Here is a 24,065-nt window from a genome sequence, read left to right as displayed (position 1 = left end):
CCTGTGGTCTAGCTCAGGAGGCTGACATGAGAGGATTGCTTGAGCCCAGGAGTTCAAGGCTGCAGTGAACTATGATTGCACCCTTGCACTCCAGCCTGGGCAACAGAGTGAGACTCTGTAACTATGGAAGTGGTCTTGAAGTGTAAGGATCTTTGTACAACATAATTTTTTTGTTTTTGAGACAAAGCCTCACTCTGTCGCCCAGGCTGGAGTGCGGTGGCGTGATCTTGACTCACTGCAACCTCTGCCTCCCAGATTCAAGCGATTCTCCTGCCTCAACCTCCTGAATAGCTGGGATTACAGACGCATGTCACCACGCCCAGCTAATTTTTGTATTTTAAGTAGAGACGGGGTTTCACCATGTTTGTCAGGCTGGTCTCAAACTCCTGATCTCATGATCCACCCGCCTCGGCCTCCAAAGTGCTGGGATTACAGGCGTGAGCCACCATGCCCAGTCTGTACAACATATTAATGCCCACCAGAGAGCATTCATTACAAAGGAGGCATTGAACAGACAAGTAGACAGAATGACTCACCATTGTCATCAGCCACCCCAGCTCTGAACAATGGGTACAACAAAGGGAGTAACTGGTTGTAGGGATGGAGGTGATGGGCCCAATAGCATTAACTCTGTGATGGTTAATTTTAGGTGTCAACTTGACTGGATTGAGGGACACCTCTATGGCTGGTGAAGCCTTGTTTCTGGGTGTGTCTGTGAGGGTGTTTCCAGGGGAGATTGACATATGAGTCAGTGGACTGAGCTTAAAAATCCTCTCTCTCTCTCTCTATCTCTCTGTCTCTCTGTCTCTCTCTCTCTCTCTATCTCTCCCTCTCTCTCTCCCTCTCTCCATTATACCATATTGGTTCTGTCTCTCTGGAGAACCCTGACTAATACAAACTCCTACTCACCAAGGCTGAAATAGCTACTGCTGCTGCCAGTGTTCAATCTGTCATTAATAAATGCCAGTGCTAAGCCCCATATAGCTCCATCCCATAAGGAGAACGAGCAGCCATCCAGGGACAAGTTGATGACACTAGACTCCACCACCCTTGGCTGAAATTGGCACGTATTCTGAGCATAGGTTTGCCTTTCCTGCCTATAGGGTCTGGCCATAACTCGTCCCACTCTCCAAGGACTTACAGAGAGTTTGATCCATCAACATGAAGTCTGGCTGGACACGGCGGCTCACACCTGTAATCCCAACACTTTGGGAAGCTGGAGGGGGTGGATCACTTGAGGTCAGGAGTTTGAGAACAGCATGGCCAACATGGTGAGACCCCATCTCTACTAAAAATCAAAAAAATTAGCCAGGATGGTGGTGCGGACCTGTGAACCCAGCTACTTGGGAGGCTGAGGCCGGAGAATTGCTTGAACCTGGGAGGTGGAGGTTGCAGTGAGCTGAGATCACGCCAGTGTACTCCAGCCTGGGTGACAGAGTGAGACTCCATTAAAAAAAAAAAAAAAATGAAGTCTGAATTACATTACTCTATAAGATCAATATTACAGCAATGGGGGTGTGGCAGTGGGCATGTGATAAAAGGATCTACTGATCTTTTTTTTTTTCTTTTTTTTGGAGTCTCCCTCTGCTGCCCAGGCTAGAGTGCAGTGGCGCAATCTCAGTTGACTGCAACCTCCACCTCCCAGGTTCAAGTGATTCTCTTGCCTTAGCCTCTCAAGTAGCTGGGATTACAGGCATGTACCACCATGCCGGGCTAATTTTTGTATTTTTAGTAGAGACAGGGTTTCACTATGTTGGCCAGGCTGGTCTTAAACTCCTGACCTCAGGTGATCTGCCTGCCTTGGCCCCCACAAAGTGCTGGGATTACAGGCATGAACCACTGTGCCCGACTAAGTTTTTTTTTTTTTTTTTTTTTTTTTTTGAGCTGGAGTCTCACTCTGTCACCAGCCTGGAGTGCAGTGGCACAATCTCGGCTCACTGCAACCTCCGCCTCCTGGGTTCAAGTGATTCTCCTGCCTCAGCCTCCCGAGTAGGGGGGACAACAGGCGCACACCACCATACCCAGCTAATTTTTGTATTTTTAGTAGAGACTGGATTTTACCATCGTTGGCCAGGGTGGTCTTGAACTCCTGAACTCAAGTGATCTGCCTGCCTCGGCCTCCCAAAGTGTTGGGATTACAGGCATGAGCCACCACGCCCAGCCTTGTTTTTTTTTTTTTTTTTAATTAGAGACAGAATCTTGCTCTGTCACCGAGACTGGACTGCAGTGGCATGATCATAGCTCACTGCAACCTCAACCTCCTGGGCTCAAGCAATCCTCCTGCCTCAGCCTCCTCAAGTGCCGGGATTACAGGCATGAAACTCCATGTCTGGCCAGGAAGAATACTTTGGTATTCAGGCCATCCACTGGGATGCCTCTTGGTGCTACCATGATCAATTCTAACAGTAAATAGAAAATATAGCAGCCACATGGTAACCAAAGGCACTCTCAGGAGTGAGGGTCTGTGTCGTCCCGCTACCCAGCCATCTAGACCAGCAGAAGTGCTAGCCAAAGTGAGGAGAATCTGGAATTAGTGGTACAGGAGGGGCTAATGAGAAGTTCTTATCAAAACCAGTTGTATCAGAGTAAAAAGGCTATAAACTTTTCCACGAATCCTTCTCTCAAAGTTCCCCCAAGAAATGAAACCAATCAGAATACTATCAATGCTTTTCCCCAACAGGCAAGCTAACTAGAAGAAGAATGGACCTGAGCAGAGCAAGTGGTAAACTGCAGAAAACACCAGCGCTTCACCCAGATCCGCTTTCTAGGATCATGAGCCTATTCCCCAGCTGCAAGGAATGGCAGCAGCTGATGGCCCACAGCTGCTTTCCTCGCTGGACATTCCCATCAGCCATAGGAAGTTGTCTTGACCTTTCTCAGCAGGTTTCCTGCAGCCAATGGTTGGCTAATGCAGCGACACAAAGTCATGGTCCCTTTGCCTTCATTTGGGACAGCTCTGAAAAATTATCTCCATTCCAGAACTCCCTGTAAGATCTGAGGATCAGTTAAGGTCCCTTGCAAACGCATTGTATGTCAGCTACTCCCTCTGCTCAATTCTGCCTTCTTAGTCTTTTTTTTGCTGTTGTTGGGTTTTTTTTTGTTGTTGATTTTTGTTTTTGTTTTTGTTTTTTTGAGACAGAGTCTTGCTCTGTAGCCCAGGTCGGAGTGCAATGGCACCATCTTGGCTCACTGCAACCTCCTCCTCCTGGGTCCTGGTTGAAGCAATTCTCCTGCCTCAGTCTCCGGAGTAACTGGGATTACAGGCACACGCCACCATGCCCAGCTAATATTTGTTTTTTGTTTGTTTGTTTTTCCACTGGGGCGTTCCTGAGTTTATTTGGGGCACATCTGGGCGAGGCCCTGCACCTAGAAGAAGGTGTTGGGCCTTTGGTGGGGCAGCGGGAACTTGATGTTGGAGCGGTGGAAGTGCTTGACGGATGGCCGGTGGCACTTGCTAGCTAGGATCTCCTCCACCTTCATGATCTGGATGGAGTGGGCCTGGGCATGATGCCGGGCGCCCATGTCTCGGTAGCACTGGGTGACAGCGCCCTCGGTGTTCAGGTCCTGGTATTCCCGGTACCTGTTGTGGGTGCCACTCCGGGAGTCATAGCACAGCCAGATGCCGAAGTTCATCACCCACGGAAGGGAATTCTCAAACACCTGCCACAGTAGACAATCTCCCCTGAGGACTTCTTCATTTTCTTTAGTTGAGATGCGAAGTACCAGAAGCGGGACTTGGCGACAAGAGTATTAGGGGCAAAGATTGATTCGCATGCAGTAGAGGGGCAGAATGTGGTATTTGGGGGTGGTCAGGCAGCGACCCCCCACCTTGTATACTCTCTCGTAGTGTGCCCAAGGCCTTCGTGGCCTCCTCTCTGCGCTCACTGCCACCCACAAAAGGACATTTTTGTATTTTTAGTAGAGTCAGGGTTTCACCATGTTGACCAGGCTGGTCTTGAACTCCTGACCTCGGGATCCGCAAGCCTCGGCCTCCCAAAGTTCTGGGATTACAGGTGAGCTACCATGCCCAGTATGTCTTTTGATATTCTTCAACCTGAAAGGCTCAAGGAGGATGGCTAATGGTAGGAAGTGTGTGGGTTGGAAAAACTAAATATCTTAGATTGAATCTCCCTGGAAACAGGCTCTGATATGGAGAGTTCCATGTAGAAGGTTTATCTGGGAGTGATCTTCAGAGACAAACTTGTAAAGAAGTAAAGGCTTCAATCCCAGCACTTTGAGAGGCCAAACCCAGGCATGAAGATCGCATAAGCCCAGAAGCTTGGGACCAGCCTTGGCAACATAGTGAGACATACACTCACCCAGGTCTGGCTCCTTTATTCTTTTTTCTTTCTTTCTTTTCTTTTCTTTTCTTTTTTTTTTTTGTAAAGGAATAAAAGAATGGCTACCCCATAAGCAGAGGAGCCCCAGCTCTTTAACAAAAAACAACAAACACATTTAGGACTGAGTGCAGTGGCTCAAGCCTATAATCTCCACACTTTGGGAGGCTGAGGTGGGAGGGTCACTGGAGGCCAGGAGTTCAAGACCAGCCTGGACAACATACTAAGACCCCCATCACTACCAAAAAAAAAAAAAAAATCAAAAGAAAAAATATCACAAGTCACCATATTCGGCTGGTGACTTGTGATTTTTTTTTCTTTTGATTTTTTTCTTTTATTGCTCAGGCTAGGTGCAGTGGCTTACACCTATAATCCTAGCATTTTGGGAAGCCGAGGTGGCTGGATTGCTTGAGACCAGGAATTTGAGACCAGCCTGGGCAACATGATGAAACCCCATCTGTACAAAAAATACAAAAAATTAGCCTGGCATGGTGGTGCATGCCTGTGGTCCCAGCTTCTTGGGGATCTGAGGCGGGAGGATTGCTTGAGCCCATGAAGTCGAGGGTGCAGTGAACCAAGATCTTGGCCACTGCACTCCGGCGTGGGTAACAAAGTGAGATCTTGTCTCAAAAAAAAAAAAAAAAAAGTCGCCATATCCTCCATCTCTCTCCCCTGCCACTTTAAAAAAGAAGAAAAAAGTTGGTTTTATTTTCATAGTTTCTAAAGTAATACATGCTCATTATCCTTATACCACATACCCATGTTTCCAGGTAGAATAACTTCTATTAGAACTTTTTTTTTTTCAGACAGAGTCTTTTTTTTTTTTTTTTTGAGACGGAGTTTCGCTCATTACCCAGGCTGGAGTGCAATGGCGCGATCTCGGCTCATCACAACCTCCGCCTCCTGGGTTCAGGCAATTCTCCTGCCTCAGCCTCCTGAATAGCTGGGACTACAGGCACACGCTACCATGCCCAGCTAATTTTTTTTTTCTATTTTTAGTAGAGACGGGGTTTCACCATGTTGACCAGGATGGTCTCGATCTCTTGACCTTGTGATCCACCCACCTCGGCCTCCCAAAGTGTTGGGATTACAGGCGTGAGCCACCGCACCCGGCCGAGTCTTTATATATATATATATATATTTTTTTTTTTTTTTTAAGACGGGGTTTCACCATGTTGGTCAGGCTGGTCTTGAACTCCCGACCTCAGGTGATCCGCCCGCCTTGGCCTCCAAAGTGCTTGGATTACAGGCGTGAGCCACCACGCCCGGCCGAGATAGAGTCTTACTCTGTCACCCAGGCTGGAGTGCAATGGCACAATCTCAGCTCACTGCAACCTCCGCCTCCCAGGTTCAAGCAATTCTCCTGCCTCAGCCTCCTAAGTAGCTGAGATTACAGGCACCCACTATCATACCCAGCTAAATTTTTTTGTATTTTTAGTAGAGACGGGGTTTTACCATGTTGCCCTGGCTGGTCTCAAACTCCTGATCTCAGGCAATCTGCCCATCCTGGCCTCCCAAAGTTCTGGGATTACAGGTGTAAGCCACTGTGCTTGGCCCTTTTTTTTTTTTTTTTCAGCAGTTTTAATGCAAACTAAATTTTATTTGTGTGTGAGACAAGGTCTCGCTCTGTCACCCAGGCTGGAGTGCAGTGGATACAATTACAGCTCACTGCAGCCTTGACCTCCAAGTCCCAAGTGATCCTTCTACCTCAGCCTCCTGAGTAGCTGGGACTACAGGTCTATGCCACCATGCCTGGCTAATTTTTATAACTTCTTGTAGGCCGGGCGCAGTGGTTCACACTTGTAGTGGCAGCACTTTGGGAGGCCAAGGCAGGGGATCACTTGAGGTAAGGAGTACGAGACCAGCCTGACCAATATGGCGAAACCCTGTCTCTACTAAAAGCACAAAAATTAGCCAGGTGTGGTGGCATGTGCCTGTAATCCCAGCTACTGAGGAAGCTGAGGCAGGAGAATCACTTGAATCCAGGAGGCAGAGGTTGCAGTGAGCTGAGGTGGCGCCATTGCACTGCAGCCTGGATGACAGAGTGAGACTCTGTCTCAAAAAAACAAATGTTTTAGATGGAGTCTTCATCATGTTGCCCAGGCTGGTCTCAAACTCCTGGGCTGAAGTGATCCTCCTGCCTCAGCCTCCCAAAGTGCTTATTTGGCTCAAGCTTATTCAGGCTGTGCGAACATGGCAGCAGCATCTCCTCGGCTTCTGGAGAGGGCAGGAATTTTCTTTTTTTTTTTTTTTTCTTTTTATTTATTATTTATTTTTTATTGTATTTTAGGTTTTGGGGTACATGTGAAGAACATGCAAAATTGTTGCATAGGTACACACGTGGCAGTGTGATTTGCTGCCTTCCTCCCCTTCACCTATATCTGGTATTTCTCCCCAAGCTATCTCTCCCCACCTTCCCACCCCCTGCTGTCCCTCCCCTATTTCCCCCCAAGGGCAGGAATTTTCAATCATGGCAGAAGGTGAAGTGAGAGCAGGCATGTTACACGGTGAGAGCAGGGGCAAGAGAGTGAGAGGCGGGGAAGTCTCAGCATTTTTTTTTTTTTTTTTTTTTGAGACTAAGTCTCATTCTTGTCGCCCAGCCTGGAGTTCAATGGCACAATCTCGGCTCACTGCAACCTCCGCCTCCTGGGTTCAAGCGATTCTCCTGCCACAGCCTCCCGATAGCTGGGATTACAGGCACCTGCTATCATGCCCAGCTGATTTTTTTTTTTTTTTTTTTTTAGTAGAGACGGAGTTTCGCCATGTTGTCCAGGCTTGTCTCAAACTCCTGACCTCAGATGATCTGCTTTCCTTGGCCTCCCAAAGTGCAGGAATTAGAGGCATGAGCCACCATGCCTGACCCTAATTTTAAAATTTTTTGTGGAGATGGGGGTCTCCTTATGTTGTCCAAGCTGATCTTGAACTTCTGAGCTCAAGCAATCTGCCCACTTTGGCCTCCCAAAGCACTTGGATTACAGGGGTGAGCCACCGCGCCCAGCCTCTCTTTATCCTCTTATTTTGCTTTATTTACTTATTTTGTTTGTTTGTTTGTTTTGAAATGGAGTCTCACTCTGTCACCCAGGCTGTAGTGGCACAATCTCAGCTCACTGCAGCCTCTGCCTACTGGGTTCAAGCGATTCTCCTACCTCAGCTTCTCAAGTAGCTAGCACTACAGGAACCCGCCACCATGCCTGACTCATTTTTGTATTTTTAGTAGAGATGAGGTTTCCCCATGTTGACCAGGCTGGTCTCGAACCCCTAACCTCAGATGATCCGCTTGCCTCGGCCTCCCAAAGTGCTGGCATTACAGGCGTGAGCCACCATGCCTGGATGAGATGTCCCTGCTTTCATTCTTGATTTTGGTAATTTGTATGTTCTTTCCTTTTTTCTTGGGCAATCTAGCTAAAGATATGTCTATTTTGTTGCTCTTTCCAAAGAACCAATTTTTTGTTTAATTGCTTTTCTCTAATTTTTTTTTTCTATTTCATTGATTTTTCAGTTTGGTGTTTATTATGTTCTTTCTTCTATTTATGTTTGATTTACTCTTATTTTTCCAGCTTCTTGAAGTGAAAGATTAAATTATTGATTTTATTGATTTTTTATTTTTTATTTTTTTGAGATGGAGTCTTGCTCTGTCACCCAGGCTGGAGTGCAGTGGTGCAATGTCGGCCTACTGCAACTTCTGCCTCCCAGGTTCAAGCAATTCTCCTGTCTCAGCTTCCCGAGTAGCTGAGATTACAGTATATGCCACCACACCGGCTAATTTTTTGTATTTTTATTAGAGACGGGGTTTCACCATGTTGGCCAGGATGGTCTCAATCTCTTGACCTTGTGATCCGCCTGCCTTGGCTCCCAAAGTGCCGGGATTACAGGCATGAGCCACCGCGCCCGGCCATAAAATTTTTTTAAAAATTAGCCAGTTGTTCCAGCCTGGCCAACATGGCAGAACCCCTTCTGTAATAAAAATATAAAAAAGTAGCTGGCTGTGGTGGCTAATGCCTGTAATCCTGCACTTTTGGAGTCCAAGGTGGGTGGCTGGATCACTTGAAGTCAGGAGTTTGAAACCAGCCAGGCTAACATGGCAAAACCCAATCTTTACTAAGAATACAAAAATTAGCCAGGCATGGTGGTGGGCGCCTGTAATCCCAGCTACTTGGGAAGCTGAGGCAGGAGAATCACTTGAACCTGGGAGGCAGAGGTTGCAGTGAACCAAGATCACTCAATTGCACTCCAGCCTAGGTGACAGAGTGTGACTCCATGTCAAAATCAATAAATAATAAAAATACAAAAAATTATCTGGGCATGGTGGTGAATGCTTGTAATCCCAGCTACTTGAGAGGCTGAGGTATGAGATCACTTGAACCCGGGAGGCGGAGGTTGCAGTGAGCCAAGATGGCACTACTGCACTCCAACCTCCAGCCTGGGTGACAGACTGAGACTCTGTCTCAAAAAACAAAAAACACACACAAAAAAAGATGTAAAGATAAAGCTAAAGAAAGCAATGCTTAGAAGAGGATTTGTAGCTTGAATGCCTTTAGTAGAAAGATAGGATTTGTAGCTTAAATGCCTTTAGTAGAAAGAGAAAGATCTAAAATCAGTAATCTAGGCCGGGCATGGTGGTTCACGCCTGTAATCCCAGCACTTTGGGAGGCCAAGGCGGGCGGATCACCTGAGGTCAGGGGATCGAGACCAGCCAGGCCAACATGGCGAAACCCCGTGTCTACTAAAAATACAAAAAATTAGCCGGTATGGTGGCATATGCCTATAATCCCAGCTACTCGGGAAGCTGAGACAGGAGAATGGCTTGAACCTGGGAGGCAGAAGTTGCAGTGAGCCAAGATTGTGCCACTGCACTCCAGCCTGACCACAGAGCAAGACTCTGTCTCAAAAAAAAAAAAAATTTATGTAAAGATGGTGCCTTGTCATGTTGTCCAGGCTACTCTCAAACTCCAGGCCTCAAGTGATCCACCTGCCTTGGCTTCCCAAAGTGCTGAGATTACAGGCGTGAGCCACCACATGTGGCCTTAATTTTCTTTCAGGACTTAAAATATGTCATTCCATCGCCTCCTGGTCTCCATTGTCTCTGATGAGAAGCTGCCATTAATTGTGTACTTCTTCCCCCATATTTGATGAGTCTTTTTTTCCTCCTGCTTTAAAGATCTTCTTTTTGTCCTTTTTGTTGTAGGCTACCTTGGACACTACCAGGTTGATCTTGTGCAACTCTGGGCCTGGGCTGTTCTCTTTCTCCTCTGGCCCGAGGGCATCTCTAGGCTGGTTCATCCCCTCAGAAGCGTATCCATTTCTCTCCAGCTCAAATGCCCCATTGACAATCCCAGAGCAGGGCTGTCCCCACGACAAGGTGGCCTCCTCCAAGACCAGAGCTTTGCTGGGGTCTTGCAATGTCTGGACATAGAAAACAGGGCTCTCCTGGAGGAAGAACTTCCGTAAAAACAAAAAGAAATGGAGGGAGGAGGAATACAGTTCTTTAGCTCAGCAGGAATATGTTCCCAGTTTTACAAGCCTGCCAGTTGGTATGGTTTTTGTGAATTTCTAATAAGCAGTAAGTTTGCAGTAGTACCACCAGTTAGGAAAGGCCAGTTACTGCTGGTGAAAATTCTAGATCAGTGTTTTCCAAACTTCAGACCACCAGGCCACTCTTCCATATTTGCAAACACTGCACTATCAACTGCAACCCTGCACTCAGGAGGTTGACTAAGGCCTAACCTACATTAGCCTCATCCCAAGTGATGACAGCCATTGTCTCATAGGACTGAGGTTTTTCTAATCGAATTCTATTTATTTAATTATTTTTCATTTATTTATCTTTGAGATGGAGTCTTTCTTGCTCTGTTGCCCAGGCTGGAGAGCAATGATGTGATCTTGGCTCACTGCAACCTCCACCTCCCGGGTTGAAGCAATTCTTCTGCCTCAGTTTCCCGAGTAGCTGGGATTACAGGCACTCACCAATATGCCCAGCTAATTCTTGCATTTTTAGTAGAGATGGGGTTTCACCATGTTGGTCAGGCTGGTCTCAACTCCTGACCTCAGATGATCTGCCCACCTCAGCTTCCCAAAGTACTGGGATTATAGGCATGAGCCACTGTGCTGGCCTAATTAAATTACATTGGACTGGACATAATGGCTCATGTCTGTAATCTTAGCACTTTGGGAGGCCAAGTTGGGGGATTGCTCAGGAGTTTAAGACCAGACTGGGAAACATAGTGAGACTTTCCTCTCTTAAAAAAAAATTCTAATTGGCTGGGTGTAGTAGCTCGCACCTGTAACCCTAGTACTTTGGGAGGCCGAGGCAGGTGGATCGCCTGAGTTTAGGAGTCTGACACCAGCCTGGGCAACATGGTGAAACTCTGTCTCTACTAAAGTGCAAAAAATTCACCAGGTGTAGCAGCATGTGCCTGTAGTCCCAGCTACTCGGGAGGCTGAGGCAGGAGAATGGCTAGAACTCAGGAGGGGAAGGTTGCAGTGAGCCGAGATCATGCCACTGCACTCCAGCTGAGGCAACACAGCGAGACTCCATCTCTGAAAAAAAAAACAATCTACTTTAGCTATTGAAAATGAAAAGCTCTGCTGTGTCCCACACTGGGGAAAGGTCATTTGGGGTCATACATTTCAAAAGGTGACCATCAGCAGGTCACTTCTCTCTGCATCTCCAGCTCCCTGTCTATAAAGCACAAGGGTTGAACTACATAAATTCCAGCAATTAAAAGAATGGGAGGGGAGTATGATCCCGCTGAAGTCAGGTTACATTCACATATCCCTACCTGGAGATATGCTTAAAAGATCGAGAAGGGTGCTTACTGACATTTTGGACTCTTACCCATCCTCCTGAGCCCAGATTGCGGCTTCCTTATCTCTGCCCCCTCCACAGATGAAAACAGGCAAAGAAGGGGAAAATAGATGGGAGAACCCAGTGCCCCCATGGGAAGGAAGGCAGCCGCAGGAACCCTTTCACAGCTGCTGACCAGTCAGGGAAGCACACTGGGCTGGTGATAAGCACAGCACTATTTGTGTCACTCAGACCAGCCAAGTTCATTCCAGCCTCAGGGCTTTCACACTTGTTTCCTCTGCTTGGTCATCATCACTCAGCTCCAAAGTCACCTTCACAGGGGCCTTCCCTAACCAGGCTCTTCCCAGGAGCCCCCAGCCCTCCCCAGTATACTCCCTAGAACCAGTGTGTCCGATCCTTTGACTTCCCTGGGCCACACTGGAAGAAGCATTGTCTTGGGACACAGAAAATACACTAACACCAACAACAGCTGATGAGAAAAAAAAAGTTGCAAAAAAAAAAATCTCCTAATGTTTTAAGAAAGTTCACAAATTTGTGTTGGGCCACATTCAAAGCCATCCTGGGCTGCATGCGACCTGTGAGCAAGACAAACTTGCTCTAGAACATCACATTTTTTTTATTGGCATCATGGCTCTTCAGGTGATCTGATCTAATCCTCTTTGATCATTCATTTACTGGTTAATTGTCTGCTTCCAATAAAAAATCAGAACAGAACTCCCTGACAGCAGGGGCCCCTGTTCAATGCAGAATTCTCAGTGCCTGGCTTGTAGTAAAAGCTCAATAAATACTTTTTGCATTAATGAATGAATAAGTGAATGAGTGATATAGGTCGTGGACTGCATGTACACAAAAGTGGGATGACTACAAAATGACTTTTTTTCTGAGATGGAGTCTCACTCTGTCATCCAGGCTGGAGTGCAGTGGCACGATCTCAGCTCACTGCAACCTCCACCTCCCAGGTTCAAGCGATTCCCTGCCTCAGTCTACCAAGTAGCTGGGATTACAAGTGCCTGCACTATGCCTGGCTAATTTTTTGTAGAGACAGGGTTTCACCATGCTAGCCAGGCTGGTCTTGAACTCCTGACCTCAGGTGATCTGCCTGCTTGGCCTCCCAAAGTGCTGGGATTACAGGTGTGAGCCACAGCGGCCGGCCACAAAATGACATTTAAAAATTGATTTATATTAGGGGTTTCAAACTTAGATGCCAGCTACATAAATAAGTGAAGTGGACCATTTCTAAGAGGATAAATGGTAAGTAAAATGCAACTTCAGGGCTGGAGGTGCAATAGCGTATGGTAGACATTGCAGCAAACTTAAGCTAAATGCCTCCATCTAAACAGGGAAGCTATCAGCTCAGCTCCAGCTGCTTGTGGCCATGGGAGAATGTGGTCCAGGGTCGCCAGATCTTCTAATCATTCAAGAGAATTCAAAAATCTGGGTTTTCACATAAAATGTTCACATTTTTCAATGCAAGCAACATCTATGGTGTTTTTCTAAAACAAAACTATCAGGGTAACTCCATGCAAACCTGGATAAAGTCTGTAGAGCATCTGTCTGAGACCTGGTTTGGACACACTATCCTAAGATCTCCTTGGGGACCGAGACCTGACCCGATTCGTCTGTCTTCTCAGGCCCCACACCAGCCTGGACACAGGAGGTCACTGAGTTAGCCAATCCCTCTCTCGATCTAGGCCTTGGCCAGGAGTCGTGTTTGGGAGGAACATCACGGGGGCTGAAGGCAGAGGAGTGTCCAAGCAGGGGGCCTACAGCCAGTCCCCTGACCACCTACCTTGCACCTCTTCACCGCAGACTTGGAATTCGTGAGGCCTTTGACTGCAAAGGGCACAAAGAACACTGACAGCCGAAGGGGATCCAGGGAGGCCACCGTGGTGAAGGCCTGGGTAAGAAGGGGAGGAGGTGGTGAGGGTTGTGGTCCTTCCTGCTTCCTCCATTCCCTGGCACCCGCATCCCTGAGCTGCATCCTCAGCTTCCAACAAGCAGTTGCTTCATCCAACAGAGGCTAAAGTAGTGTCTGGGGGAGACTGGAAAAAGCTGGGAAAAGAGCACTCTTCTTGGAGTCTTAGAGTTGAAGGCCTAGTCCCTGTTGCAGCTTAGCCACTCACACCTGTAGCTTTGGGCAGGTCGCCCCTACCATGGCCCAGTTTCCCCAATGGCACAGGGAGAAAAATCATAAAGTGTGTACGGGAATAAAGTTTGGGAAGGGCCAAGCAAACTCATGGGAGTGAGCATTACTTCCTTTCGATGTAGCTTGGTGCTATTCTTGCTGTCAAGGTCCTATTTCTCCTTCTTTGCCTTAGATGTTTGTTTTCTTCCTACGTTCAACATCTTCTTACCCTTCATGCCTAACCCATGCTGCACTGTGACTAGAGCAAAACACCTCAGGCTCTCAGGACCTCAGAAGGTACCCTCTCGGAGCTGCCAATCCATGCTGCTTCCAATCCATGCCCATCTCTCCTCCTTTCTTCTTCTGGCTTCATCCAAAAGTGAACTCCAATGGAGCAGGAATGCCTTGGTCTAGACCTGCCTGGTGTTATCTCAGTGCCTCAAATCCCTCTGAAAGTATTCATTCTGTAGCCCCCCAATACCCTCAGACTTCTTTTTTTTTTTTTTTTTTTTTGAGACGGAGTTTCGCTCTCGTTACCCAGGCTGGAGTGCAATGGCGCGATCTCGGCTCAACACAACCTCCGCCTCCTGGGTTCAGGCAATTCTCCTGCCTCAGCCTCCTAAGTAGCTGGGATTACAGGCACGCACCACCGTGTCCAGCTAGTTTTTTTGTATTAGTAGAGACAGGGTTTCACAATGTTGACCAGGATGGTCTCGATCTCTCAACCTCGTGATCCACCCGCCTCGGCCTCCCAAAGTGCTGGGATTACAGGCTTGAGCCACCCTGCCCGGCCTTCCCTCAGACTTCTTGAGGATGTTTCCCTGGTGCACGCCTGAGCCAAACAGAGGGGCCAGCATCTGAGGCACACACCACCCCTTGGCTGCAGACTCTCATGTGCTTCCCTTCTTGCTCTGCGTGCGGCCTCCTGGCCTCCCCAGCCGTATTACCACCCCTCCAAGAGCAGCACACTGTCTTATTCTGCTCGAAGAGCTGGGATTCCTAACCCTGAAAGGCAGCTGCCACTTCTAAGGGCCAAGTTCAGACCATGAAGGGAAATACCAAAGAAACTATATACCTCTGTATTTAAAGTGCATTTCCAGGGCCTTTATTTGGGGTTAGAGGAACTTTTCAACTTCAAGGTGTAATTCTAATTATCAGAATTTTAACTATAGGTACCACCTCCCCCATAACCTGATGGTTCTGCCATCCGGCCCACTCACAGGGCTATCTGAGATGTCACTTTCTCAGATGGGTTGAGATGGAAGACAGTGCCATTCCCTTGTCTGGAAAATCAAAATGAACATATAGTGTCTATTTGCAAAGCCTTCAGACCTTTGAGGGGCATGGGCTAAAAAAGGACACATGAAAAAACTTGCGATCACGATGGGGAGAAAACAAAGCACCCCAAACCCTTACCATTGATGCTGTGAGTTTCAATTTGAAGAATGTGCGGATGAGAATCATGACCACTGTGGCCACTATCGGGGTGTGAACAAGACTGTAGTGGTCAGGCTCTGGACAAGCCCAGACTTCTCCACTAGTTTCCTTTCCTTCTTTCTTAGGTCTAGGAAATAAAAAAGAAATACCCAAATGCCCATCACTGATAGACTGGATAAAGAAAATGTGGCACATAGACACCACGGAATACTATGCAGTCATAAAAAAGGATGAGTTCATGTCCTTTGCAGGAACATGGATGAATCTGGAAACCATCATTCTCAGCAAGCTCACATAAGAACAGAAAACCAAACACCACACGTTCTCACTCATAGGTGGGTGTTGAACAATGAAAATACATGGACACAGGGAGGGGAACATCACACACTGGGATCTGTTGGGGGATAGGGGGCTAGGGGAGTGATGGTGAGGGGGTGGGGAGGTTGGGGAGGGATAACACTGGGAGAAATGCCTGATGTAGGTGACGAGGGGATGGAGGCAGCAAACCGCCATGGCGTGTGTGTACCTATGCAACAATCCTGCATGATCTGCACATGTACCCCAGAACTTAAAGTATAATAAAAAATAAAAATAAAAAAAACACGAATAATTCCTCATTTACCATGTTATGAATCCCTAAATGCAAGAATGTGAAGTTTCACTTATGCACTCACTTGCACCTGCGTTTCTAATGCTTTGGTAATTTAAACCAACACCGCACTGCAGAATTGCAGAAGGAAGGAAGTTTGTTCTACTTCCATCTAGATAAAGAAAATCTAAACAATTTTAGAAGTCAATCAAACATAACAAGGTTAAAGGTATCTTTCCTGGAGAATTGACCTGATGGTGTTCATGCATTTTTAAAAATAGAAAAAAATATTTCTTTTGGAACTGCTGAATCTGATCAATATGTGTGAGCAATGACAACTTATCATTGATTATTACTGATTGCCACATTTGCTCTGGTCGAAGAATAAAAGCCTGCTTTATATACTCTGATAATCACATTGAATTTACAGAAATATTCAATGTATTTTACAGAAAATGTATAGGTTAGAACACAGACTTACTGGCAAAATGAAAAGTAGCAAAATAAGATGAGATCAAGGAAGTTGGTTTTCTGTGGTTCTCTAGCACCTACCATTTCCATTAAAAGCCTAGAAATACTTCATTGAAAAATTACTACAAGAGGGGAAGAAATATACTAGGAAAGATGATAGGGAAATCAATTTACCAAAGGATTAACACTGACAGACGAATGTGGGGCTCTTGAATTCATATTGAGATAATGTGCCAAGTCATGTAGAATAAAAATATTACATATTCAACAATAAAAAACACTTCAGAACAGGCAAGAAATATTGATTGACAAAGTGTAACGATTCAGAAGAAATTTAATTAAATGTTTTAATTTAAGAGAAGAGTCTGTAATCCCAGCACTTTGGGAGGCTGAGGCGGGCAAATCATGAGGTCAAGAGATCGAGACCATCCTGGCCAACACGGTGAAACCCCATCTCTACTAAAAAAAATACAAAAATTAGCTGGGCATGGCGGTGCATGCCTGTAGTCCCAGTTACTCGGGAGGCTGAGGCAGGATAATTACTTGAACCCGGGAGGCGGAGGTTGCATGAGCCAAGTTCACGCCACTGCACTCCAGCCTGGTGACAGAGTGAGACTCTTTCTCAACAAAAAAAAAAAAAAAGAAAAAAAGAGAAGAAAAAATAGTGTGTATTGCATAATATAGTTTACTTTTTCAGTGTGTATGTTCTGTTTATTTGGAAATAGTTTAGCTACTTTACAAATTGACAATAAAGGCTTGCTCAAGAGGAAAGAAAAAAGAAATACACCAAAGATAACCAAAAGAACATTCTCCAAAGAGCACAGCACCATCCCCAAAGCATCAAACAATCCCCAAGAGGTGAGAGGGGCATGACTCACTGTGACATCACCAGGTTCAGAGCAGGAAGTCAGATTTTCCATACCTTCAATTATTTTTGCAAATGGTTTCTCCCATGTGTACATTTTAATCAGCTTAATGCAAGTGAGAACTTCACTGGTCAAACGGATGCGCTGGTCACTCACCTCAGATTGTGATGCTGAGTCTTCAAAGACATCTGGGTCATGAACACCTGGAGTCAGGATACAGCAAGTTTGGAATTGATCTGCAAGGGCTTCCTTTGACAAGGGCAGGAGAGTTCAGCCTGGCATAAGTAGGGCAACTGGGTGTATTTCCAAAGAGAGGTTTTCCAATCAAAGCTCTCCAGGCCACCATGCCTCAGAGCATCCCAGGGGCCTTTCTCTCCTGAGTCCCAAGCCAGGCTGTGGCTACTAAGGCAGAAACTAAACCAAAATGCTTCCTCTGTCTTCTGGAACCCTAAAGCCTCTAATAATTAAAGTCACCGTTCAATCAGAGTGACCACACTCAGGAAAATACTTGATTTCAATAATTCAGAGCACACATAATCCAAGAGCCATTTCTGTTTTGCTCAATTTTATTTCACCTGAATCTTTGGTAACAAATGTGCTTCCCTTTCCCCATTATATTGTGCTCAGATAAATCTTAAATGCTGGCTGCATTGTTACATCAGCACATTCTGGGTAGAAGAGATATCTTGCACAGAGATTATCTACAAAGGAAAGTTGGTGAAGAAGATAATCTCCCATAGAAAGCTACGAGGTAGACTTTGCTATTCACCTCTTATTTACTCATTAACCAAATATTGTGGCCAGAGAATAGTTTGAGGTACGGATTGGAGCTGAATCTTAACCACAACAGACTGAATGGTCAACATGCACCAACATTCTCACTCAAGAGCTATCCCAGGTTCAGGAGCCCTGGGACTTCCGGGGCCCACCATCAAATGGGTGGCAAAGAAAGACATTACCTCCAGCAGGAAAACCAGGAGATAGCAGAAAGTGGCTATAAGTGCAGTCTGTCCAATAATGAGGTAGGAAGAAATGCCGGAGATGATCACTGAGGAGCAGGCCAGCAGTAACAGGGGGCCACAGTACACCGCTTCAAACGGGTAGTTCAAGTCACTTGTGAAGAAGCTGATGGGCTGCAAGACAGGAAGTCCTCAGGCACAGGCGTCACCTCACTGGGTACCCAGAAAGGGTGGCAGGTGGCCTCTCCATGCCCTCTCCTTGAAGGAAGGCTTGAGAGGCAGGAAGGAAGAGTAGAGACAGACACCCCAGGTTCATAGTTCTCTTCTGTCTGGCTGTGTGACCCTCAAACAGTTACTTTCCACTCTCAGCCTCAGTTTCTCCATATGTAAAGCTGGAGTAATTATACTTACTTTTTATGGGCTGTGTGAGATTTCAATGAAATAGACAGTATCTGCACACATAGAATGTGCTCAATAAAAGGGATATTTTACTACAATTACTACTACTACTATTACTACTGCTACTGACACCATGCCCGAAAGAGTTAAGGAAACCAGTAACTAACAGAAATTCTTGAGTTTGTAGGATAGCAGTTACAAAAAGAAACAACTTGCTTTAAGTCCCTATGCTTGTAAGATAACAGAACTCGCTAAAACGGAAGGAACCAGTATGGCTAACTAGAGTCTGTGCGGAACCAGCTTGCTAATGTCACAGCCTAAATTTCCACCATATGTTTCATACTAACTTCCCCTGAATTTGCAAATGGGACCCATGAAGAGACATGAAGAGATCACCGCATATGTGCAAGGACTTTTGAGACCCCTTCCCCTCTAATTACACCAATCACCTACTAATCTCGAAATCCACCCCTTAAACCTTTCCTAATAAAATTACTGTCTTGAAGCCAGCACAAGGAGACAGATCTGGGCTGGACGCCTGTCTCCTCGTGAGCCAACTTGCAATAAAAAGTTTTTCTTTCCTCAAAAACCCAGTGCCAAAGTATTGGCTTCTAGCCCATCGGGCAGTGAGCCCCTTTTGCTTGGAAACAATACTAATATCTATATTCCAGAGAATTGCTTCTATTCTTCATTCGATTTTATTCATTCTACTACTAATAATAATATTAATTAAATTTTCTCCTTTTTCTTCTTTTTTACTATAGATTCTTCTGCCTACTTTCCTCCTCCCACATATATCGCCTGGCTTAATGCTATATAAAAAGTAACATTTGGCTGGGCACAGGAAGGCCAAGGTGGGTGGTTCACTTGAGCCCAAGAGTTTGAGACCAGCCTCAACAACATGGCCAAACCCCATCTCTACAAAAAGTAGGAAAATTAGCTGGGCACGGTGGCTCGTGCCTGTAATCCCAGCTACTCAGGAGGCCGAGGCAGGAGAATTGCCTGAACCCAGGAGGCGGAGGTTGCGGTGAGCCAAGATCGCGCCATTGCACTCCAGCCTGGGTAACAAGAGCGAAACTCCGTCTCAAAAAAAAAAAAAAAGCAGCAGTAAATTCATTAATCAGATTCACTGAAATGCTTTTAGAACAAATGTAATTGCTCAGATGTCCCTTTCCTTTCTGTACTAGGATGTTGTGTATGTACTATACAACTATAAATGTATAGGAGTATTACATAATATGAAATATGACATATAAAATATAAATACTAGTCAATGATATTAGTGAACATGTATAAGAAACACTGAGATGATCTTGCAGGATTTCACCTCCCTGGAACTCAGCCACTTAGTAGTTTCAGCTTTCCTACCACCTCTGCCAGCCAATCCCATCTTCTTGGGAACCTGGCCTCCCTATTGGCTATCGCACACCTTCTGGCCTCCCTATTGGCTATCGCACACCTTCCAACTGCCTGCTTTGTGACATCATTCTCTCACCAAGCCTACTGCCACCTGGTAGAATCTTGGGGTAGATCTGTAACATCACAAGTGGCCAGTGACCAGTGTGACAGTAGCCTTCATACTGGACACACGCACTCCTTGGCTTCAGTCACGCAGACATCCGCTAGGATCGTCTCTTCATGCCTTGTATCCACAGTTGATGTTTCTTCTTCTCTGACCATGTCAGGTAAAGAGAGAAACTTTCTTGACAGTTTTTCATTTGACTTCTTTCCCCCTAACTTTAGATTTCTTTACCCGTATAGTCCCAAACAGCTTGGAATAACAGGGAAGGTACTGCACTGGAAATCTAGAGACCTAATTTCAGTTTTGGCCTTGACATGTACTAGCTGTGTGACTTTAGAGGACTCTTTTATTCTCTCACAAAATCTGTTTCCTCATCTGTTACATTAGGATAATAGATTGGTTATTCCTTCGGGCCCCTTTCTTTTCTAATGCTGAGTCTGAAAGGGCACAAGTACAGAAAATGAAAGCAGACACTTCTTGAGCGTGTTTGTTTCAACAGAAACAGAGGGAAAACCTAAGTGGCGTAGACAACTAGCAACATATTCTGAGGTGTTTTATGTGTAATAGTCTCCCTCCACTAATATTTCAACTTCACGATTTTAAATTTAGTGACGTTTTAAACACTCAGCCAGCCATGGTGGCTCACACCTGTAATCTCAGCACTTTGGGAGGACATCTCCCTAACTAATATTTCAACTTTGCTATTTGATATTTAGTGATGTGTAGTGATGTTTTTAATATTCAGCTGGGCACGGTTGCTCCCATCTGTAATCTCAGTGCTTTGGGAGGCCGAGATGGGATAAACACTTGAGCCTAGGAGTTCCTGACCAGTCTGGGCGACATGACAAGACCTCATTTCTACAAAATTTTTAAAAAATCAGCCAGGTGTGTGGGCATGCCAGCTACTCAGGAGGCTGAGGTGGGAGGATCAGTGGACTGTTTAAGCCCAGGAGGTTGAGGCCGCAGTGAGCCATGTTCGCACCACTGGACTTCAGCCTGGGTGACAAGGTGAGACCCTGTCTCAAACAAACAAAAGTAATATTCACGTTTTGGAGATTCCTATCTGAACTAGATGGAAAGAGAAAATGAAGAGTACTGGGTTATAAGGAGGCAGATATTCTAGGGTAAGGAATTTGGGATTTTAAATGAAAGAAGAAAGACCGGGTCCCTTACACTTACCCTTGGGATATGCCCTGGAGAATGACACAATGATTTAAAGAGCAAAAACTATACTTTAAATTTTAGAAGAAAAGCAGAAAGACAACACAGCAAAATCTACTCTGAATAGGGCAAAATGAAGTTGGTTTTAGCAAATGCTTAGATCAATAAGCTAGGAAGGAAACAGGCTAGAATAAAGTATCCCTAGATAAAGCAGCTTATCAGAAGTCACATTCAGTTGTTTTTTTTTTCTTTTGCCTTTTTGAACATAGATGACACTTGACAGCCTTTAATATAAATATTTTAGAAATGTGTTTTAGGAATGATGCTTCCAGGCCGAGCACAGTGGCTCATGTGGCAATCCTAGTATTGTGGGAGGCCGAGGTGGGCAGAACACTTGACGTCAAGAGTTAGAGACAAGCCTGGCAAACATGGTGAAACCAACCCGGTCTCTATTAAAAATACAAAAAATTAGCCAGGTGCAGTGGTGTCTGCCTATAATCCCTATAATCAAGGTGAGTACAAACAGCAAGAGAGGAGAGGAATAAACGCAGTATTGAAAGGGAGGGTCAAATCTATAGCTGAGTGGCAAGTCCATGGATAGGCAGAATTTAAGTCCTGAGACTTCAACCACTATTCTTGGGCATTGCTCTCCATTTTCAGAGTCTATCTAAGAACACCTTTTCAGTGGGAAAGTCGAACACTACAATGGCCATCTATGCCACATAGAAGAGTGTCCCAAGAGATACCACACTTTTTAGTGGCCCGGCTGATCAGTTCCCCTGCACCAGCACTCTGTAACTTCCTTCCTTCATCTATTACTTTAGTGTCTTTGGAAGGCACTTCAGAACTCTTATTTTCGCAGTGACATTTTGATTTTCCTTAACTTATAACAGGATTTAAGACCTTGTGCTTAGAGATCCTCTCCAAAACAAACAGGCTTAGAATCTGGGCTTGCTTATGTATTTCACAAGGAAGGGCTCCACTCTCCCCCCTAGTACATGGTGCAAAGGGTGTTCTTATTCCCTCAGGAGAGTGGAGAGAATGGAAAGGACCCTATATGAGAATATGAGGCTTTATAAAACATCTCCTATTTAAAAATCACTTTCGCTTTTTATTTGGCTTACAACAACCCTATGAAATCCAAAGAAAGCCAAGAAACAATCACATCAAATGATAACCAGTAAGAGAACAGTCACTGCCTATCCCCTAATGCAGGGTCTTGTCCATGGTCATAAAGAAGAGCTAGTAGAAATGCCTTACCCATGTTAGAAAGGTATCCAATTGCTGCATTGGTGTGTAGGGGGAGCATCTCACTTACCAGGGATTGACTTCTTCCTTGATTCCTTTGTAGTGATGAAAACTTCCCTGGGGATGGATACTTCCCCGGGATTGCAATCTCCAAGCCAGACGTTTTGTCTGGCACAAACTTCAGAATTCTCCAAGTCCTGCAGTAGCAGAAATACCCAGATACTTGAGAGTAATCCATCACCTGACCTTGGGGGCATTTCAACGATAGCTCCAGTCCAGAGTCCAACTAATCTCTTGACACTGTCACCAGCTCCAAGCCAGGACAAAACCGAGAAGAAGAATTTGGATGAGATTAAAACCAAGCTTTCAAAGCCTCTAGATGCCTACCAGTTCCCAACAGAAAATCAAGATCCTCCACTGCTTCCTTTAGAAATCCCGGATAGTCACCAGCTTCTGTCCTGCATTGATCCTCTTGGCCAAGAGGAGCAGCCTGGTTCCGAAAACACCAATCTGAGAAAGAACAGCCTGAGTCTTGAGGGCCAAGGGATACTTGAAAATGGGACGGAGTCTAGCAGTGATCCTGCAGACATCACTACCTTGGTGGAGGATACTCACCTCCCCTCCAGCTTCAGTTCCTTACAAGATCTTGACCAACCCAAAAGTCCCTCTGCAAAGAAAGCCAAAGATCCCAGTGCCATCAAGGTAAATCAGGTGCAGGAAAAGTCAAGTGTCAGAAAGGGTCACTCTGATCAAGTCAGGAAGAACAAGCATAAAGCTGCCGAGCCTATCCAGGGTGCTCCCAAGGCCAAAATCCAGCCAAAGAACCCAGAGAGCTTATTAGACGGAGAAGTGACTGTTCCCGGTGCTACCGCCAGCGACGGCGCTTCTGTGAACAAGAGCAAGCATTCTAGCAACAAACGTCACAAACCTCACAACAAACCTCACGCATCCAGCAGGAGCAGCACGACTAAGAGGCGTGGGCAGGAGAAGACCAAAAGGAGCAGAGAGAACAGCTCCAAAAAAGCTGAAGACAGTGAGGAGTCAGGGACCAAAGTCAAGGTAGAAGACAAGCAAGCCATTCCCAATATGGAGCGCAAGAAACATCAACCTGAGCTTAGCCGAGAGACCTTCAAAAAGCCACGAAGCTCCCTGGACACGCACATGCTAGAGTCCATGCAAGTTTCCCATGCACTGGGGAAAAAGAGCGACAGGAAAACTGGATTCTCTCCCTCCCGGACTCTGGGAAGCTCAAGCAACACCCAGAACCCTCGGCCATTCTCAGCTTTCAAACCATGGCTGGATACCCGACGTGAGGGGAAAGGCCCAGAGAAAACTCAAGTCAAGGCCCAGAAACCGGATGATAGTGCTGAAAAAGAGTGTCCATCTCCATCCCAGTATGAGTTGCCACCACCTGGGAAGGTCAAGTTGATACCGTTGCCCTTTCTGACCCTGGACAAACCTCAAGCTCGACGCGTTTCTCGGCGGCCACACCCTCCGGCCTCACGTAGGCCTGCTGTGGCTTGCCCCGCTCCACCTGGTTCTACTAAGTCACCTCAGTCGACTGCAGTCAGTCTGTCCCAACCGGCTTCTACCAACACATCTCTGACAGGTCCCGCCAGACCAGCTCAGCCAATTTCGACCAGTGCAACCCAACGCGGTTCAGCCAATCCTAACCAGCCTCCTACTGCTTCTAGGCCAGCACCCTACAAAACATCATCTTGCTCTTCTTTCCAGCGGGAGCCCGTTTCCACTGCTACGACCAATCTCCAGTCACTGGCCAAGCCTCAAAACCAATTTCTAATCCAAGACTTCAATTTCCAACCCAGGCCACGGAGGACACCCGACGTTTCTGGGCCAGTAGTGTCAACGCCCATCACAAAAGAGCAGAGGCCAGAGCGTGAGGCCATGAAGAGGAAGGCTCAGTAAGAGCTCGAGAATGCTGCCAAATACACCTCTTCGGGGAAACCGCAGTTCTTCATCTAAAGGGGAAAAGATATGGAAATTTCTCAATACTATGGCTACAGAATCTACGAGCTGCTGAGACTGTTGGCTTGACTCTGGATACCAGCTGGTTTTCCAAATATATAGATACATAACAATTTATTTATTCCCATAACACTTTTCAAACTGAATAAACAAATCCATT

The 24,065-nt window shown here is 46.0% G+C and overlaps 1 protein-coding gene and 1 pseudogene across 1 annotated transcript; one reads left to right on the top strand and one right to left on the bottom strand.

The window, feature by feature from the left end:
• Nucleotides 1–3,366: 3,366 nt before the first annotated feature.
• On the bottom strand, nt 3,367–10,095 carry LOC105733692 (large ribosomal subunit protein eL20-like; annotated as a pseudogene).
• Nucleotides 10,096–22,042: 11,947 nt separating this feature from the next.
• On the top strand, nt 22,043–23,845 carry LOC135272174 (uncharacterized protein C2orf78-like). The gene has a single exon (XM_064370356.1). It carries the CDS (start codon nt 22,043–22,045, stop codon nt 23,843–23,845), a length of 1,803 nt encoding a protein of 600 aa, XP_064226426.1.
• The last annotated feature ends 220 nt before the right edge of the window (nt 23,846–24,065 follow it).

This window comes from Aotus nancymaae, unplaced genomic scaffold, assembly GCF_030222135.1.
Source record: "Aotus nancymaae isolate 86718 unplaced genomic scaffold, 86718_ANA_hifiasm-v0.15.2.pri h1tg000108l, whole genome shotgun sequence".
NCBI lineage: Eukaryota > Metazoa > Chordata > Mammalia > Primates > Aotidae > Aotus > Aotus nancymaae.
This window is presented reverse-complemented; position numbering and strand designations above follow the sequence as displayed.

Excerpts from the sequence above, each read along its gene's own strand:
- LOC135272174 (XM_064370356.1), top strand. The coding sequence starts at position 22,043 with ATGGATACTTCCCCGGGATTGCAATCTCCAAGCCAGACGTTTTGTCTG.